Here is a 21,197-nt window from a genome sequence, read left to right on the forward strand (position 1 = left end):
TCTCAAGACATAAAAGTGTGGGCAAGAGCACCTTGGTGCTTGCATGGAGAGTGTTCGATCCAGTCCTGGCACTGCCAGTTCTTCTTTCATTATTGGTATTGGCAAGCTGGCGTTCTCCCTCTTCTAAAAAAAAAAAAACCTTCCCTTGGCCCTACAGTCCCCAACAATTATCGGCCAATAACAACCATCCCATTCCTTCTTAAAATCGTATATAGAGCAGCTTACCTTCAAATTCAACACTACCAGGAAAAATACCACATCTAAGGAATTCACCCATCCAGTTTCTGCCCAGGCCACGGTACAGAATCAGCACTGCTCGACTTAAAAAAAAAACAGATGGATGAGTTTAGAGGCATGGGGAAGCCAGCCCTCCTACTCCTCCTCGATTTGTCAGCAGCATTTGACTTGGTAGATCACAAAATCTTCTGCCACCACTTTACCACCTCAGCCAACTTCACCACTGAAGCCACAGCATGGATCACCTACTTTCTAGAAGGGAGAGTCATGAAAGTGTTTGCTGACAGCGTCAGCGCCCCACCAGCACCCATCCTTTGCAGAGTACCACAAGACTCTTGCATATCGCCTACACTCTACATTTTCACCAGACTCATCTTTGACATTCTTGACTCCCGTAACAAATTCTCATACCTCTTTCTGGCAAATACCTAGATGACTCGAATACCCTTGATTCCGCCTACACAACCATCCAGGCTTGGATGGCAGCCAACCACCTGTGCCTTAACGGGGATAAAACTAATACCTTGTTGATTGGACCACCCTCAGAGCTCAATAAGCTCAATCCCCAATACACAGCCTTCAAAATTGATGGCATCATGATACCCATCTCCACATCAGTAAAGACACTAGGTGTCCATCTAGATGCCAACCTTTCAATGACCCACCAAGTGAACACAATCACCTCTTCTGCTGCCTACATATCTAAACTGATAAATGCATCTAGACCCTTTCTATCCCCTGACAGCTGCCTCGCCATAGCACAAGCGGTCATTGGCGCTAGGCTTTATTATTGCAATGTCATATTCGCTGGGACCTCATCCCAAAAGTTAAATAAGCTTCAAATCATTCCGAATAACGCATTCCGAGCTGATCTCAAAACTCCTGAACGGGCACACATATCGGTCACCAGGAAAGCAGCTCACTGGCTGCCAATCCGTGAGCTCATCATCTTCAAGACCATGTCCATCACTCAAAGATGCCTGTCCAACACTGCATCCCCTTACCTAGCTCAGAAAATCAGAAAAGTTCAGTCGTCAAGGCTAATGAGAACTACCTATGCAAATCGCCTCCTACAGCCGAAAGTCAGACGTGCAAAAGCAGAAGGCGCAAGCCAAACAATGCAGCCAAAAAATTGAACGCTCTGCCTCCCACCCGGAGAAAAAAAAAACATGTATTGGATAGTTAGGAAATCACTCAAAACCTGGTTATTGACCTAATCCAGCCATCACTGCCTACTATACTCCACACACTGTTATGCTTCGCACTGTCTCACAGAATCACCTGTTGTGTCTGTTATCTCCTTCCAAGTACCTGGATCGATGTAACAGCGCCTCGAGGCCCACAGGTTGTTGCAAGCTTTATAAATGAAATAAATAAATATAATAAATAGTGCTGGCATGAGTAGTATTCTTTTCAGTCTTGTTAAAGGATGGATCATGCTCTTTGCCTGGAAACACCAATACTATTAGGACACCATAATTCGAAACCTCACATTCAGGAATGACACTAACAGTCACTATACCCACCCTATATAAACCCTTCTCTGGCCTCTTGCATGGGCAGATGCCACTCAGGACCGGTGCCTCAGTGCACCACACAGAGCCTTGATATGAGCAAACTCAATCTTGGCCCGGCCATACTCCACTTTCTCCACTGGAAACACCTGGTGCAAAGTTTCCTGGTGGAATGTTTTGCAAAGGTCTTTCACTGTAATATTTTACCAGGGTGTCAAAGATGTTGGCATAGGTAGCACAATGCCATTCCCACCTTAATGTATTTGGATGCAGGGCAGAGACTGAATCTGTCAGGATACCGTGGGTATTATTGTACTGTTGCTTGAACAATATTTTCACTAGGGCAGTTGTAAACAAAGGTAGTGGGCATTGGCTTCATCGGTCATCAATCGGAGGCACAGCACTGACCTCAGGCACTTTCGCAGAGGGATGCATGTTGTACCGGAGCCAAAGAGATGGATCACAACCGATCACACTCTGCCTCGCAGAAGCCTGAGTTGGCTGAACCCTTACTAACACTTAGTTCACAAAATCAGCCCTCCACCGCCCAGTCTGGGCAAACCAACCCAAAATGAATGCCCTGTCTCGGATGCGCCACTCAGGTGATCAAAGGGCTCCAGGTCACACGAACGTCAGATTTGCCGTCATGCGATTTCGTTTTCTAACACATTAAAATTTGCTACAGTACCCCGAATTGCTCAGATGTAGTCTACGGCTACGGTCTGCTTGATGTGCCAGTGACCTGTAACCACTGGCTCGTCCTACCACTGCTTAGCTGTAGAACGCCCCATGGGTAACGCTCAGACACGCTAACAGCTCATTCTCAACAACTAGGAGTAACAACTCTAGTGGTGAACTAAGAAAGGGCGATGTACAGCGGCACATGGACAAGGCTATGAGAACTCATTGATCTGTTATGCAGGGGTCAAGTCCTAAAAATTAAAGTAGGGGGACTTGTCAACAAATGGAATGGGATGTGACGTCACCAGAAATTAGCATATCAAGGTGAAATATGCACATTTCATTATATTTGCTTTGCATAACCACCCAAATTGCACAGGACGAATGTCATGTGCCTTTCATAAAAACACACACACAGCCCAGAGAGGATTTTTTCTTCTAATTGTGTTTTTGAAAACTTTAAAAGATGTGCATGTTTTAAACTCCAAGAACCAATACAAATGTTTTCCCTGGGAATTGCAGTACCGAAATGAGACATTTTACTTTTAGTTGTTTGTTATTTTTCATCAGGTTATATATAGTGCAGTGATGAAGTGTCTGGCCTACAAACCTGACGACTGTGGTTCGATCCTCATGGTCGGTTTTAATGCATGAATTCAAAGAGGGCATGCACGGTTTCTCATTTTAGTCCACCCTCTGAGAAACGTGGGTGGACCCCATCCCCCCACGTGTACCCTCGACATGAGCCCTGCTGTTATGTTATATTTAGCAGATACAAGAGTTTTAATGAAATAAATGAGCGAAATGACAAGTATATATAAAAATACAAACAGCAAAAATAACCCCAGACAACACAATGCCCTTTAAAAAGGTAGCTCAACAAAATAAAAAAAACACAAGTAAGCTTCAGCTTTTTTATTCAGTCTTTTGCACGTGACCTTCCTCTTCCAGGGAATACTGTATGTGATTAGAAACTGTATACTGTGCTTCTATGTTATCGCGCTCTTTACACATATGAAGACAAGTTATACTATTTCAATTTAAAGTTTATTCAGCAACATGCGATAAAACTATGCATATTTAAAAGGTGACATAATGAATAGTAAAAATAAACGACATCATCATATAAATGAGAGAAATACAAAAATCAAGAATACTAGAAGTGCAACATGCATTACCATACAAAAAAGCCTTTTCCCTTTCTGCATGGTAAAAATAGGTTCCTAAAGCCATGGGTATGTCCAGTGGAGAGAGAGCACCTAACAAAATACTACCCTGCCCTGGACAAACCGAAACCTCCCTAAGATTGGCCTGACAGCCTGACAGTCTCTTTCTTAGGCCTGACAGTCTGTTGCAAAATAATACAAAAGGCAGGATCGTGTCTAACCAGTACTAGCCACGTCAGCTTTAGGCCAAGCTAGCAAGCAAGCTAGCGCTCCCAAAAGACTTACGCAAAAGCACGGTTCAGGTTTCTAGCCGGTTTAACTTTGCGTTTGTGACCAAACGTAATGGCGGCTGATGAAATATAATACAAGACCCGCTCACAATGCAAGGTGTTAATGAGTGGAAGGTTTGCTCCAAAACTAGACAAATCTTTGGAATGCTGCAGCACCAAGCCTTGATTACCTTTAATATATCAGAATTCCTATTCCTATCAATACAGTACCCGCCTGTATTGATAGGAATACAAAAGGTTCAAGAAAACGGACTCAGCCACGACCTTAACAATATGAACAAACAACGGAATCCACCTGTCCACCTTCCTGGCCACTAGGTCATCAATAATCATGGGGGTCAAGCAGGCCTTTTTATTGGGCCAAATGAATACCCAGAAAATGAGTGGAAGTCAGGTTAACTAGGGTCAAACCGAGCGCTACAAGGGTAGTTCATTAACAGAAGAACTGGGCACCATGGATACATCTTTTGATACATTTTTGCTCCTCTACCACTAAAGATTAGCAGCAACCCAGCCTCACATGAGACTGTCATAGTTGATTGGCCTGGCTTTATACACCTCCAAAACCAAGCCTTGGTGTGTACTTCTATATATATTAAATATGGTCCCAAGTGGGAAGATTCTGTTTGAGAAGATTAATCCCAAATATCCGTACACAATGACATTTGAAAATTTGTTTCCCTGCCACCAAATATTCTTTGCCGAACATTTGTTAGCACCTATCCACATTCTAGCGGATTTTGTCATGTTTTCTTTAAGCTTCCTCTCTTCATGAAAAACCACATGCGGAAACCAAGTGCTGTAGGGCTAATGGCATTCATGTTATCAAGGCAGTTTCTAATTAGACTAAATTGGGGACCCTGGCATTTGCCCATTGCTAGAATAACTGCAGGGTACATTGCGTGATAAGCATCAAAGGGTTTCCGTTGTCTTGCAGGGCTTCATATCGCTCCAGAAAGGAAACAGTAACGGTGAATATTTATAAAGAGATTGATGTCACTTCTTTGTCATGGCCTACATTTCACCGGGACACCCCTTCACCACTCACAGGATTTACTTTTATAAACCATTGCATTAGTTTGTTAAGTGAAAGCCCCAGACTGGGAAAAGAGGCATCAAGTGGCGTATAGTCATCTGGTCCCCGATCATTACCACCTCCTAATATCTACAAATTATCCATAACTGGCAGAATATGGAGAGTTCCGTTTTACATAGAGCTGTAAACAGACATGAGCAAGTTAGTAAATTTGAGTTATGTATGAACTTGAAGAAGCTGGAATCAGTGGTAACACGTCAGTGGGTAACTTCATATCCTAATACCTCAACTTCTTCAGAACCAACATCTTGTAATTCTGGGCCCAATTTAGAATTATCCCCAGACACTGGACACTTTCTTTCACAGTTCTGTAGACTCCACTACGTAAACGATAAGCACTTAATTTTATCTCTCACACAGTGAGTTATGGGGCCAACACGTGCAGCTGCATCAAGCTGAACTAATTATTCATGAAGCAAATGCAGAACTACCACATTGCCAAAGTTCTGCTAATGCGCACAAATTTTTAGTCCTAATCCCCAATCTCCATGTTCATTTGTGAATTCCAGCAACTCAGTGTGAAGTAAAGAGAGAGGAATGATGATCTGGGTCCATTCCCTTATTGATTTGCTTAGTGAAATGCAGAAGTGACAAAATAGAAAATGAATAGTTGCCATCTCAGACTTGGAACAGAAGACTGGGAGATACTGTTATAGCTGACATTTTGACTTGGGATGCATAGCTACTTGCAGCCACCTTGTCTATGACACATCTGAACAACAACTTCCATTTTAGTTCTGGACTGAAGACATGTATATTACATTATTGTCCACAGTAAACGGAAGCAGTACATAGCAGAGAAACGCACAACATCACTCTTATAATTCATATCCTGGCCTGATTCTCTCCTCATCTTAAGCCTCAGGAATTGGATTCCAAGTCATGCCAGCTGTGGAACAACCTACACATGTGCCATGAAAGTTTAATTTTTAATCTAACCGAATCCAATGGATTCAGTAGTGTCATGTAGATTTTGGACATCTGTTTATGTACAGAACTACCGATGACTGGTCGAACAAAAAAACGAATTCTACAGGTTGACTAAAAATGACAACTAAAACCAGCTAACATAATTACTAACCAATGAAAAATGTAATGACATTAGAAACAAGATCCAAGTTGCAATTGGATTCAACTGGAATCCCCATCACAGATATTTAGAATTAGCTTTGTTTGAGGGAGTAACATGTTGAACGTGTGTGCACATTGTATGTGTTTTTGTGTCTCTAATTTTTCTTTCCAACCTTTCAGCAGAAACTAATCTGGACTACCCTTGGTGTAAAATGTTTGATTTTTCTGTTTCCCCTTCTGCACTCTTCCTATCCCCATGCCTGTCTCCTTCTCTTTATCTTTCATAGTTCATGGTGGAAAGGGTGTTAGGTTTACCCTTAGTGAAGAAATGTATCCTGAAAAGGGTATGTCAAACTCAAAGGAACAATGAAACCCTTCCTTTGCACTGCTGATGCGCCTATGCTGGAACCACACCCTTGCTCTGATCCAGGCTCCAGGGGTTCAAACACCAAAAGAAACACCCGGATTAGAAAACAACTTTAGAAAGGATGAGGTGGCAGATGATGCATCTGTTGAAAAAGTGGGGGAGAATATTTGAAGGGCAAATCAAAGAGGATTGACAGTCTGTGACACTATAGGTGAGATAAATGGACCTGCACCGCAATGAGAAAATTATGATTAGGCAAATGTTAGAAAAATGCTTGGTGATAAAGGTTTGGGGAGAATAGACGAGGTGAGATGGGGAGAAGAAAGGGTAAAGGTCTGAATTAGTGGAAAGATGGCAGCAAAGTTGGAGTAAGAGTGAGGGGTGGCAATAGTAAGAGGGTAAAGTTGGGGATTCAAAGGTAGCATAGATGAGAGCAAGAGGTTAACGCAAAGGCATGTGGGTGGGTAGGGTGAGCCTTAGAGGCATGCAGAACAACAGCAAGTAAGTTGGCAAGATGTGCAAAGTTTCGAGTCCATGACAAGAGAATGAAAAATATGAGGGCCTCAAATGTGGGAGGCATGAAAAGGAAATGGCAAGACTTGGACAAGAAGTCAAAGACTAAATGAAAAAAGACAGAATGAATTGAGTCAGGAAAGCATCTTGGAATCCCAGCAGACAGAGGGACTAGGGGGGAAGGAACCTTTTATGAAAGCATGAGCTCGGGGGCTCGGTGGCCTAGCGGGTTATCTGCTTCACCCCACATAGAATGACAATATGAATATCCCTTCCTAACTAGACAGGACCTCTGACATTTAAGTCAATCAACAATCGCTAACTTGGAGGGAGAAGAGAAAGGGCAGCATTATGTGTTTAGTGCTAATGATGCTAAACCGAATTACTACCAGTGGTAACAGCGGTGTCTCGGTCTAATTATGAGAGCAGCGTTATTCCCTATTCCGAAGTCCCATTGTTCTTCAGACCTCTGTGCATTTCGTTCCGGATTCCAGCGATCCCTGTGACAGTCTGTTTACCATTTCCACAAAGACTCTTCAAAATCACTGCGCACGCGCGGAGCGCGGCGCGGTGTGCGGCACAGTGTGTCTAGTGTCCAGTGGCCTAAGGCCGAAGAGCGAAAAAACGGAGACAGACAAACGGAGCCAAACGGAGCCTGAAGCAAAGAGCGGTGAGCAGCAACCAAAGCTTTTCCCTCCCCCTTTCCCCCTCCCTCCTTCCCTCCTCTCGCCTCTCCTCCCTTTCTCGCTCCTTCTCTTTTTATCCCCCTATCTCTTTCCCGTTTCCCTCTGCCCCCTTCCCTTTTCCCCCTTTCTTTCTTTCTCCTTCTTTTTCCCTACTTCTAGTCCCTTCCTGCACCCTTTCTCTGCTGTCTCTCCCGCCACTCCGCTCCGGGGACACCTGTGAAACAAGACACTAAGGCACTGGAAATATCCCGATCCTACGCAAGTCTCGCTTAAAGACTTTCCGCCTTACTTGAGCGTCCACAACCCCCGTTCGCGTTTCATTTCGGCTATCCAAAAATATCAAAAAAGGAATGGCGCCGCTCTCACCGACAGAAGTGGAGGCCGGGAGGTGGATGCGCAGCGACAAAACACAGTTAGATCATGGCCACAGGGTGGCCAGCAAGCAGTCCAACAGCGCTACGCTAGAACACAACAGCAGCATGCCAAATGCCTCGCAAGAGGGGCTAGAGGGGCAGTCTTCAGATGCTTTTCCACTGACCTCAGGAGTAAAAAACACAAGCATCATGACCCCAGCGAATCCTACAGCCACTGTAAGGGGGCTGAAAACTGGAGACCAAATAGATCTAAACGTGCCACCCGAGACCTCCCTGCAAAAAGCGACCGTAAATAAACAGAAAGGCTATCTAAACCTGGAAAGAACAAAAGGCCCTGCCCCTGCCCCTTCCACGGATTCCACACAAACGCCCCGCCAGCGTACCGCCTCGGTGAATGACACCAGGCCTGAAGCTGTTGGAGGACGGCCTCGGCTGGGGTCTGCATGGCTAGGGTCTCTTCAGGTGGAAGGAGACATGGGGCAACCCACGCACCAACGGCATCTTACACCAATGCCGAGTGAAGACATGAGGAAAGGCTCGGTAGGCACAGGTGAAAAAGATGCCCTAGTCCAGAGCGGAGAGGGGGGAGGCCTGGCAATGGCCATTGTACATAACAGTGTCAGAAAAAGGGCCCCAATCGCGGCGGCCAAAGACAGAAACATGCTGGACAAAGACAGAAAAAAGCAGACCATTTCGCCGTCGGAAAGGCCTCCCTCCCCGAAGACACTCGAAAACGAAGAACGAGAGGAGCCAGGGCCGGGGGACGACGCAGATGACTCCGTCTTCATAGAGTCAATGTCGGATGGCGGAAACATATCCAGCCAAGACCCATCAGCAGATGAAATAAAAGCCCAAAGAATTCAACTAGAAAAAGTACAACAAGAAAAAGAAGATCTCTTACAAGAGTCAAGGGCCAGAAATCCAGAGAACAAAGGGCCCAGGGATCAAATTGTAAATTGTGAGATGACGGTGTCATCTGATCAGTCTACATCACAGGACGAACAACATAAACAACTTAGAGATACAACTATAAGGAAAAAAATCTTTAAAAAAACCAAGAAGGCTGGAGGCAAAGCCAGGGCAGGGAATGATATGCCACCTAAAAAGAAAGGCCGGAAAGCAGGCCCTCAAGCGGGTGAAGTTTCGAAAAGACAAGATATAGTGTTACTCTCAGCTTCCTTGAGGGATTACTTTATAAAACAAACAAAGCAAAAACAAGCCACAGACCAAGAATTGTCAGACGCTGAAATTCTGGCGGCTATCCGAGAGCCTCCCTCACCGTGTAAAGCCCAGAAAATTGATCAGCCACAGGAAAAATCATTACCAAGAGTCAAATGGCACGCTCGTACTTCACCAAACAGAACGCATAATATTGAAGTCGTGAAAGGAAAGCCCCCGGCAGAAATGAGTGCGAAGGACCTTATGACATCAGAGAAAAATGCAGAACAATTAAACATCCTAAGGACAAATGCCGAATGCATTAGTGAGCCAAGTGGGGAGACACCTCACTCAGGAGATTCAAAACAAAAAGACAATACTCAAATAATAAAAACGGTAACAGACCATCAAACGTCAGACCCATCAAATGTAGTCAGTGAAGGCCCACACAGCTTATTGAGCAAAAAAGACACTTTAGACCAACCCGAATGCCAAGCACCCGCAGCCATGGCAAATCAAGAGACTCAGACAAGACTAAAACCAAGCGAAAGACAGTCCTACGTCGAAGATCAAGCGGCGCGGACGAGATCGCATAGCCAGGCACATAGTAACACATCATGGGCGGAATCTTCAACCAGCTTACAAGGCGTGATTGCAGGAGGGGACAAAAGATTCTCTGAAAAATTCAATCAGCTCCATAACGAAAAAGAACTCTACACACCAACCAGAAACAGGAGGCCAAGTGACATCCCGGCAGGGTTTGAGAAAGAAACACCCTCAGAAAAGAAAAAAAAGGCTGACTTACTATCAATCATGTCAGCCTTTTCAATAGCGCTCAACCCCTTCAGCAAACTGTATGAGGCGATTCATGAGGCCCTAAAGGACAACACGTCCATGATCACCTCACTTAAGGATAAATTGACCTTTATAGAAGGATACCTAACAGCAGTAGAAAGGAACTCAAACACCATACAAAAGAGCCTCGAAACCAAACTAACGAATTTCGAAAACAAGCTGCTCAATATGGATCGACAAACCAGGCAGACACTAGCAATGACCTCTCAAAGTACTCAAACGGAAGAGATGGCCAGAGTCACAGAAGTGGCTCCGATTTTCACGAAAGCCCGTGTCAAATTACCAAGAGATGTGCCGGATCAGAGTCGAGCCTTACAGACAAAAAACATGAGGAAACAGGCAATGGAGAGCCCCCTCCTGTGTGTTCCTCCAAAGAGTCTCCCAGACACTCGAGTGACAGCATCCCTCACCTCCGCGGTGGTCCCCCCCGTCGACAGATCCGACAGAGCCATTCCCAGCAAAGAAAAGCGCCAGGCGACCACAGTGGGAAATCACTCACAGCAAGATCGCCCCGAAACCGCGCAAAGGTCCCCCACGCTGATCCACGCCCTCGATTCATCTAACTCTTCTGACGACTCGGCCTGCGCTGAAGAGGAAATCTCAAGCCCGCAGCAACCAAGAATAACTACCCCGCCGGCTTGCGTTAGGACGCGATCTGGAGCAAGGAGGGTTACACATGTGGAGGCTCCAAGCGACCAGGGTAGATCTCGCTCGAGCACCCCCACCACTGGCTTGGAGGTTATCCAAACCTTAAAGAAAATGGAAGAGAAGCCAGTCCCTAAAAAAGAGACAGACCGTCGCGATGAACGGATCCCTAATCGCGAGCATAGAAAATATAGGATTAATTCCTATAAAAAAGACCACGGTCGATCAAAACCGGCCGAAAAAAAACTCCTAAAACTCGAAGGGACATCGCTATTTAAATTAGAGCAATCTTCATCTAAAGATAGATACATGGTCCTAAATAGAAGGACAGTCTTAAAAATCACAGCAAAAATTGACAAATTGCGGCATCTATCCACAAGGGACCTGGTTCTGGTGGAACCCTACCACAAAGACCATAAAGCTAAAGCATATCTACACATAAGGTCGAAAGCCCTGCATGAATGGCCCCTTGAAATAGCAAAAGAGCTACAGTGTTTAGGCCTAAAATTAGAAAAACTAAAGGAAAATGAAGATACGACAGGCTCTCAAAGATACGCCCCCTCGAAATTTGCTAATAGAAAGGAGGAGTTGGACGCTGGCCAAGTCAGAGAAGAAAGCGGGAATGGGGAAGACTACCCCCGGAAACGGGACAGAAATCATCACATACCACTTACTACGCCAAGGCGACGAGTGGAAAGCTCGCGTAACGCCTATATAAAGAGGGACCAGGCGACAGAGATCAAACCAGCTCAATCCCCTTCCACGTCAACCAAACCTTGGAAATGGATTGCAGACACGTTTGGCCGTAAGAAGAAGGCCTAGCAATCAATCCATGACGCCGTCAATAACAAGATCCAGGTAATGATCCCAGACCAATTTAAGGAAAAGACCTCACTTCAGATGGCGTCGTGGAATACAAGAGGATTCAGCCACCTAACTAAGCCCAGCGATGTAAAATTGAACCGCTTCGACCTAATTTGCCTGCAAGAAACATGGCTAACAGAGAAACCTACTCTCGAGGGCTACAGTATCGAAGTTTCGCCAGCTCAGAGACCCGCATCAGGAAGACCCTCTGGAGGGTTGTTAACAGCAATCCGGTTAGGTTCAGGAATCTCACCTAAGATCAAAATCTGTGAAAAATATGGTATGCTGGCAACCCTAACAAAGTGGAATCCCCAGGCTCAAGGGAAAAATGTCCAGATGAGCCCTGATCTGGTCATAATAAACCTTTATTGGAATCCCGAGAAAACAGCTACGAAAACATTCTGTGAGCAAGTTGCAACAACAATAGACGAAATTAGAGTAAACTTCGATACCCCCAACATAATCCTTTGTGGGGATCTCAATGCAAAATGTGGAACCCAATCGATAGGCAACACGATGGCAGTAGCATTGAGGAAAAGGGACAAAAGAGGTCAAGCATGGATGGACTTGATGAAATCGAGACAATTTCACAACGTCGCCTCTCTCCAAGAACTCGAAGTGCAGATACCAACCTGGGAGAGAGCGCCGGCAGCGGCAAATCTCGACTACATCTTTGTTACAGAAGGTTTGATTCCATACTTTGTGGAATTCCAAGTGGAAAGAACCAGAGAAAGTGACCACAACCTTCTATTTCTGTCGTGGAGGGGGGAAACCAAAGAGCGATCATTTTATCCCTTTGTAATTGGTGTCAACACGCAACAAAATCGAATTCGGCTGACCTCCGGCAACATAAACATATTGGAGAACAAGCTTCGCAAAAACCACATGGAGATAAACAGCGCTAGGGAAGCGTCTCAACCTGAATATGTCTCTTTACTGATACCCCACAAAGTAAGCTTTGGGGGAAAGAATGGAACTCAACCCATACACAAACACACGTTTAATGCAACATTGGTCGAAAAACGTAAAGACCTTACAAAATTGAAAAGAGCGGCAAAAAAAAGCAACACCAAAGAAGCCTGGGCAAAACATCAAGAAGGGAAAGTAAAGTACAAAGCATGGCTTAAGCAAGAACGACAAAATCTCTATCAGAACGATGCAGAAGCAATGATGAAAGTCTGTGTGTCCAAGAACAATCGTGACTTCTGGTCACTACTCAAAACCGTTAATGGACAGAAACCAAATCAGATCTTGTGTGACGTCACAGAACAGCAGTGGATCACCCATTTCGCGAAATTATACGCACTTCCGACCTCTGGCACCCTCTGCTCTATGCAAAACCAACCCCCAAAGGAGGAAAACGGGGGCTGGGCGGATATCACCAGTCTAGACGAGATTCTAAAGGCAATCAGAAGCTTGAAACAATCCAGGGCCCCCGGCCCAGACGGTCTATCTAACATAAATCTGAAACAACACCCTGAAGCATGGGCGAGGGTGATTAAAGAACTGTTCGAACAGTGTGTACATCAAAAACAGATACCGACTAACTGGACAGAGGCTGTACTTGTTCCCATCTACAAAAAGGGACCAAGAAACATACCATCCAATTACAGGCCCATAGTCCTATTAGACATTATTGGAAAAATCTTTGCGTCACTGATACTCACCCTCTTTAAGAAATAGGCTAAGAACTCGCCGGCTACTGACACTTTTCAGACAGGCTTCCAAAAAGGAGCGGGAACAGGAATCAATCTTCTGATCCTTAATACAATCAAAGCAAAGGTGAAGGAAGGCGCCCCCAATGTCCATATGGCCATGATCGACCTATCTCAGGCATTTGACATGGTGGATCGTCAAAAACTTTGGTCGAAATTAACAAACTGGGAATGTCCAAAAGAGATCTTGGATCCTATCATGTCCCTCCACACGAAGACTTCTCTAAGAATTCGATTATGCCAACAAGGAACACTCTCAGACAAGATTGAAACCAAGAGAGGAGTGAAGCAAGGCTGCCCGTTGGCTCCAGCTCTATTCATAGCCTTCATTGGCGATTTCCAAACCACCGAGGAGCTCGTGCGAGCCTTCCCACCTAAGTTGGGAGAAGTCAAAATTTCAAGGCTATGGTACGCGGACGATCTAATTCTGTTGGACCAGACTGCCATAGGCCTCCAAAGACAGTTAGCTAATCTGTCAGTATACATGGAGAGCAATAATCTAAAGATAAACACTACAAAAACCAAAATTATGTCATTCTGCAAACATACAAGAGGAGTTCAGCAATCTCACTCCTGGTTTTTGGAGAAGTCAAAAATTGAGGCAGTAAAAGAATTTAAATATCTGGGTGTGCAGTTAGACAACTCCACTAAAGACACTGCCTTGCAGCACACACTATGGGAAAAAACTCGAAGACTCACAGCTCAAACCCGTGCTGTAGACAAGAAATTCGGAAAATTCTCCTGGATACCGGCAGTGCAGTACTACAAATCCAAAGTAGTCCCAGCTTTAACTTACGGCATGGCGTCAAATTTACACCTACCACCTGAAATTTGGGCGAAGTTGGAAGGTCACATATGGAGATCAGTGTTATCCTTACCAAATTCCGCCCCCATATCTGCCATACGGAGAGACCTGGGCTTACCTTCTCTAGCCTCAGTGATATTACAAGGTGCCGTCCTACTGTACAGAAAAATTCTGTTACCCAGCTCGTTGCCGATATTTCGCATTATGGAAGCGGAAATTGTAAAAAAGTCTTGTAAACCCTTATGTGATTGGGAAAGAAAGATTCTTGAAAGCCTAGAAGAAGTGGCCTGTTCAACAAAAACGCTCCTGAGCAACCCGGGAAAAGTAAAGAAAAAACTGGAAAATCAAGACTGGATACGCACTACGGAAAAAATTCTTTGCTATAAATCATTAAAACATCTGCCACCTACTACAAATCGTCTAAAAGTCCCTCTGAACTATTGCGAGAAATTTCCAGAGAAGAACCTGAGAAAAATTTTCATGAGAGCCAGGCTGAACTTATTGAATACAAATGAAATTATGGCTATCAGAAGTCCAGGAACCAATGCGCATTGCCGGCTCTGCGCTGATCATGCCAAAATAGAAACAATCCGACACCTGCTCTTGTTTTGTCCAGCTTTAGCAGGAGAAAGAAAAACGTACTTAGCACCACTCACTTCAGATCTGACAATAATGGATGAAGAGACCTTGTGGTTCCGTCTGATCGCAGGAGATTCTCCAAGATGGGCTAGGTCGACAGCCAAATTCTTGGAGGGAGTGTTAAAGAAAATCAACCCTCCGACGACAGCGCCATCTGATAGTAGTACAAGAGAAACCACAGCCAGAGCAAAGCCCGGTGTGGACTAGCATGACACATCGAGAGTGGTGTCCTAAGTACAAGTACAAAACTTAAAGCAAAACTCCAAGCATAGCGAAGCATCTTTTGTTAAAACCAATAGGTTAAAGCAATAAAGGAAAAAAAAAAAAAAAAATAGACACATTACCGCTGATGGTACTACAGACATCACCATTACTGATATTATTTTGATGGTAAGTCTGCCGTGAAGATATGGGAATTTTTCTGAATATATTTATTTATTTTTTAATGTATTTTTTACATTTGTATAGCGCACTGCAGCCCAAAGGCATTGAGGCGCTTGTTACAAGAAGGTGTACGTAAACAAGACTGCATAGGAGGCAGTGGTTACTTAGTTACAGCATATTGGCAGGTTACAGACAAGTAGCAGTTTAGACAAATAGCGTTGTTGTGATGGCTTTGCGGAACGATAAGTTTAGATATGGATCTAAAACCCCCAAAACCGGTGGATCAAAAAACACAGGCTGTTTTGGAGCCACTGCCAAACTCGTAGTGAGGCCCCAGGGACTGGTCACATCCTGGCAAGACCATATTCTTTGTTTCAAGCCATATGAGGAAGTTCCTTCTTCCACATCCTTTACAGGTATGTTCAAGGTAACCATTGAGTACTGATAGTAGGGATGAGGAATGTTAATAAATCAAAGAAAGTTTTCAATCTGGGTGTTTCAATAGGTGAGGCCACTGGGATTAGCCCTCCTACTCAACCAAGGAGAACACGGATGAACACAGATTCAGTTTGCTAAGAGAGAGCCTGCAAAAAGGAAGTCCATGTCTAGCGAGGCAGCCAATGGGCTGTAACTCTGAATGTTTGCATTCAAAGGTGGCTCCCAATCTGACATTACACTGCACTGTAGACCCGATTCTCAGAATCCATGTATCCCACAACATGGTTGGATGTCAACTGAAAAAATTGGACATGATCTAAACATGACATCTAAAAATGGACTATAATCTCATACGTAGAATAGGTTAATTTGAACCATTGAGCCTTTTACACGTGACTACTTGTAGACCACGGTGCTCCCACCCACAGTCTGAAAGTTTGCATTTTGTACAAATATACATGGGGGCTCATTTTCGTTGGCATGCAACATAGCAAACATGCATAAAAGCCGTCCATAACGCTTTTACGCACATTTGCTATGTCAAGCCCCATTTTTGTCCATTGTATACACAAATGCTGGGGATCCCTATGGAGTCTGCCTGCCTTATGCGCCAGCACAAAGCTGGCGGTCTCCATAGGGACACTTTGTAAACGCTACCTGCCATGCATGGCATAGTGTAAATGTGCTGAGCAAAAGGCTGCGTACACACGTGTACGCCGCCGTTTGTCCTACTCATTTGCACTCCAACGTGCAAATGACAAAAATCTGGCGGCAGGGAGCCACTTATATGTATGTCTACACGTAACGGCTCCCCGACGCCAATTTACAGTGAACTAGACACTAAGCCCCAGGGTGCTTCAGCAAGAAACCCGGACATAAGCAAACATTGCAGAGACAGCAGCAGTCCAGCGCGCGAGCGCCTTACAGTGGCTAGCGATTTAAAACCGTACCATTTAGGGATGGGAGAGTGGGGTGGTGAAGAAGAGTTCAGTTGAGTACGCAAAGTGATGCCATGAACGACAGCATCCTATGGAAATTATTCAGATGAGTCTCTGCAAATTCAGTAAAGAAAAAAGGACACAAGTGTGTGATGGGCGCACGCACCTGCATATCCTAAGGCAGACAAAGCTGCGTGCTCCAACTTTGGAGACATTGTGGAATGGATTTGAAATCTTCTTTGGATAATGAGGGGGACATGTATGAATAGTCTGGGGGCACAGGATGCATTTTGGGTTCTCAATAGTAAGAACATCTACATTATGCAAGATGAATGAGAAGTCAAGTCAGCACTATGTGGAGATGTTAATGTTATGGTCTTGGGTAATAAAAAAGAGCCCTTCCGGCATGTTCGAGCATACTTCTTCCCTAGTGTCCATCATGGCTAATATATTCTGCTCAAGTGAGTGTTAGTGAAGTGAAGCATCCTAGCCCACGCCCCTCTGCACCCCTTCACAAGACCTGGCGCTTTTAGCAAACTGAATCAACTTCACCGAATGGAATGTTGGAGTGGGCCCGGTAGCTGCTCTCGCCCTAACAGTGCCGCTGCATTCAGAGATAGCATTTTCTCTTCCATTTTGGTTTCTACTGTTATTGCTTGCGTTGAGCATTTTCTTTCATTTGGGCTATGGGTGGGGAGGGGGGAGAGGAAGCATGCGATTCATCCAACAGCTCCAATAAAAAGCCAGCATCTCACTCCGCACACAGTGAGGCTGCAGGCATGAAAAAGACTATGGATCGTGAGGTTACTTGCCTTCCTGTCAATGCCCTTACCCTGGAAAAGGGGGCAATGTTTGGAAGTCAGAGGCTTCAGAATGCAATGGATTTGGTCATAGTTTGAGTTAAGACAGGTTACTGCCAGGATCCCATTAGCCAGTGCGTAATACCACGGTGCCTCCTGGCTGGCATAGCGCTGGGAGATGTTTTTTCCCCTCTGATCCATAGTCTTTAAAGTTAACTAATGCCAAAAACGTAAGAGGTTTGAAGGAGACAAAAAGGTTTCTCCATTTGTCTTCACAGTGTAACAGTTATTTCATGTATTGTTTGGAAGTTTTCTTTTCTATGCAACATGGCAGGTGCGCCCTGGAGTGATGGCTCAGACTTTATTGCATGGATCTCTGGGGAAGCCTGAATACAAGGGGGCCATTTTTTCGAGGACACATTTTCTTCATGCCTTCAGCATATTGGGCATGGCTCCAAATCTATGGCAAGCTCAGGTCATGTGATTTACCAACCGAACACAAAATTATAAACATCTTCATGTGTTATGAAGGTGTACCAGTGTATCGCCAGTAGCCAATGTCATGTCAATATAGTCCTACCCACATTAGATGAATGAACTGTAGAAATGGGCGGTCCTAATGTTCCCATGACATCTCAGGGCTTTGTTGAGCCATTTAATCTCTGCTGGTGTCTCGCCCTTCCAATGGTTCTAGAAATCCATGACCTGATGGTGCCTCCAATTGCAAGGGGTTCAGTACTGCCAAATGGGTTTTGGTAGCTTATCACATGTTGCCCTCTTTTGCCAAGCAGGATCCGGTGTGGATGACCCTGTCGGGGAGGTATCCATTCACGTGGAGCTGTTCACACACCCAGGTACAGGAGAACACAAAGTCAGTGTCAAAGGTGAGTGAACTAGTAAGTTGTGAAAATACACCACGTCTAAATGTACATTGTCATGGTCCAAACACTCATTTTTGCATGAGCAAGGGAATTTCCCTTAGATCTTATGCCAAGGAGAGTGGAAAAAAATATAGAAAAGTAGGATACGAAGGTACTTTGAGCATGTAGGAGACAGTCAGAAGCACACAACCACGTGGGTGGCATGGATAATTCACAAACGGCATTGTTCCCAAAACCTGCAATTTCATGAATGTTGTTTACTAGCCTGTAAACCTTGGGCGTGATGGCATTCATATGATGTATTGATTTCCAACACTAACATGTTTGGTACATGTAATACAGTAAACACATTCTGCAACATGCGGTCCCACAATTCCACCGCACAGTCTGGTGGCATTTAGAAACCACATGATACATAGTTACAGGAAAATACATATACTTTCATTTGACCACCATGTATAAAAGTATATTTATTTTCATCTGTTTTAACACGTGTCCTGCTTTGTGTAAGATGTTGCAAACTGCTTTCAGTGTGTTGTCATGCTGCTCTTGTGCAGAGCCAAAGATGAGGATGTTGTTGAAGTGGAGGGCATTGAGCACCGGGAAGATTAGTCTGCGAATTGTCTCTTGAAAGATTTCTGCAGCTGAGGATATCCCAAAGTTGAGCCACTTGCAGCGGAATAGCCCTTTGTGCATTGCAAACGTGGCAATTGGTCTGGAGGTGGGGTCAATTACCAACTGGTGATACCCTTGATTCAAGTTTAGTTTTGAGAAGCGAGTGGCGTGGTTGAGCCTCACCGGCATGTCCTCAATGTTGGGTTCTGGGTGTCTCTCCCTTTGAATGGCAGTATTCGGTATGCGCATCTCCATGCAGAGGCACAGGCGCCTGTTGTCCTTTGGGGAGATAACTAGGGGGGCACCTGCGTGGTGGCGCCGTCCACCCTCTTGATGATATCATTCTCGATGAGTAGGTGTAGTTTGTGAGTTACTTGGCCTTGTAGGTGGAATCCAACTCTGCAAGGGTGTTGGGGTACAGGGGTGATGTTTGGGTCTATGTGGAGGGTTATGACTGTGTCTTTCAGCATGCCCACTCCTTCGAATAGCTTCAGAAATAGGGCCTGGAGTTCCTCGATGTTTAGTTCTTGGCAGGATATTGCGTGTAGGATCTGTGTGCCTGGTGGAGGTCCTTGGATGACTTTGGATTGGTCGTATTTGATGTCTATCAGGGCTTCATCTGCCATTGCAGTGGTCACTGATTGTACTTGCTCACCTTTTGGGTGGCGTGTTTCACGCAGTCAGTGGTCCGTAGCTTGACAGTGGGGGAGGCTTGAATTCTTTGGTGTTGCTTGCTCTTTTGTTTCTTGTTGTTCTGTGGGCTGGCTGTAGGGGCTTGGTGCGTGTGTTTTTGCCTCTTTGTCCTCGGGTAGTCCTTTCCCGGTAATTGCTTGGCAGTTCCTAGTGTTGCCCACTTGCTCTCCTCTTTCTGGTCTTGTCCCTTCATTGACCTAGGGCTGTAGCCAGTCACAGGTGATGCGGGTGGAAGGGAGGACAAATCAATCAAGATTTGTAAAGTGGCACCAAGCGGAAAGCAAGAAGGACAGTTTTGAGTAAAAGTAAAGTAAGAAAGGAGAAAAGCAGGCTAGTGGCACAGAAGGAAGAAAAGATACATTAGCGGCACAGAAGTAAAAGTGAAGTCCAGAGAAAGAGAAAAGGGTGCAAGTGACCGAAAAGAAGGAAACAAGTGCAGGTGTGCATGGAAGAGTCAAAGAGGTGTGCAAGAGGCATGATAGGAAAAAGGCAGTGCAAGTGTGCACGACGGAAGGAGGGGAGCGTGCAAGGGGCTCAACAGAGAGAAGGAATAAAGGACAGTGCAAGGGTGCACGACAAAGGGAAAGGAATACATAAAAGGGGTGCAGGATGCACCTGAAGACAAAAAGTGCAAAGGAAAGCAAGAGTAAGAAAGAGAGGGGGGAAAGTATCAGAGTGGTCACACTGAGGAAAAGCAAAGAGCCTGGTGTTATTGAAGGCCTCTGATTCTACCCCATGAGAGGATTGTATGCAAGAAAAGCTGTATGTAAGGAAAAGGCACATCTGACCAGCAGAACTTGTGTTTGGAATTAGAGGGGCCTAAGCTTGGGGAAGGGCACCCTGAGAAACCAAAAAGGAACTGTGATATATTTTGTTTTGTGTTGAAAGCTGGAAGAGGCCAATGCTTGGGGAAGGGAACCCTGAGAGTCCTATTGAGGAAAGCAAAGTGCATCCTGATAAAACTGACTTTGTGTTTGAAAGCTGGAAGGGGCCTGAGCTTGGGGAGGGGAACCGTAAGAGGCCCAACCAAGTTGTAGGCTTATTGGTTTTCTTTATAGTGTTGAAAGGATTAAAGTGTGGTGAAGGGAATCCTAAGAAGCTTCAAGAGGAATTGTGTCACATTTATTTTGTGGTGTTTTGAAACTTGAATAAGTTGAAGCTTGTGGATGGAACCCCAAGGAACTCAAAGACAATGAATATATTTGAAATCACTGCAAGGGACCTGTGAAGAAGGTCTTACTAACAGCCCTTTTGATTGAACTAATTTTTGTGAAACTGACCATATTGCACCTGGTGAGAAGACCACCTGAAACCAACTTTGGTTTCCGACTTCTTATTGAACCACTATTTTTCGTTCTTAAAAAGACTTCCCATCACATTTTTGTAAAGGGTGAGGGCAAGCATAAGTTTAGACACAGACTGACTTTTATTTTGGACTATTAGACAAGGACGGTCATTAGAAACATCAATTAAGGAAACCATCCCTTTAGATTTAGGGCCAGTCAGGTATTACACCAAACCCAGACACGTTAGTAAATAAAGGTTTTTAAAAACGAACACATTTGAGTCTGTGTCTCTCTTGATACCATTCTCACACATGGTATTGCTCTGTGGGGTTAGAGAAGTGAGTAGACCAGGAGCGGCCATTTTCGTTAGCCACTTTCCACCATTCGAGCCTAGAAACACTCGTGTACAGGCGCGTTATAAATGACTTATCATATCATCTCCTACTAGTTCTTGTGTGTTTCATGTGAGGTCAATGATGTGGGTAG

General features: G+C 44.8%; 1 protein-coding gene across 7 annotated transcripts in view; it reads left to right on the plus strand.

The window, feature by feature from the left end:
- UNC13A (unc-13 homolog A) overlaps positions 1-21,197 on the plus strand; it is a 541,202-nt gene that overhangs the window by 496,092 nt on the left and 23,913 nt on the right. For all 7 annotated transcript variants that reach the window (XM_069649468.1, XM_069649472.1, XM_069649467.1 and 4 more), the window contains one exon: positions 18,028-18,120. In XM_069649468.1, the coding sequence (XP_069505569.1) occupies positions 18,028-18,120 (93 nt within the window). The remainder of the gene's footprint in view (positions 1-18,027; positions 18,121-21,197) is intronic.

This window comes from Ambystoma mexicanum, chromosome 1p, assembly GCF_040938575.1.
Source record: "Ambystoma mexicanum isolate Mex_15411 chromosome 1p, UKY_AmexF1_1, whole genome shotgun sequence".
Classification (NCBI taxonomy): Eukaryota; Metazoa; Chordata; class Amphibia; order Caudata; family Ambystomatidae; genus Ambystoma; species Ambystoma mexicanum.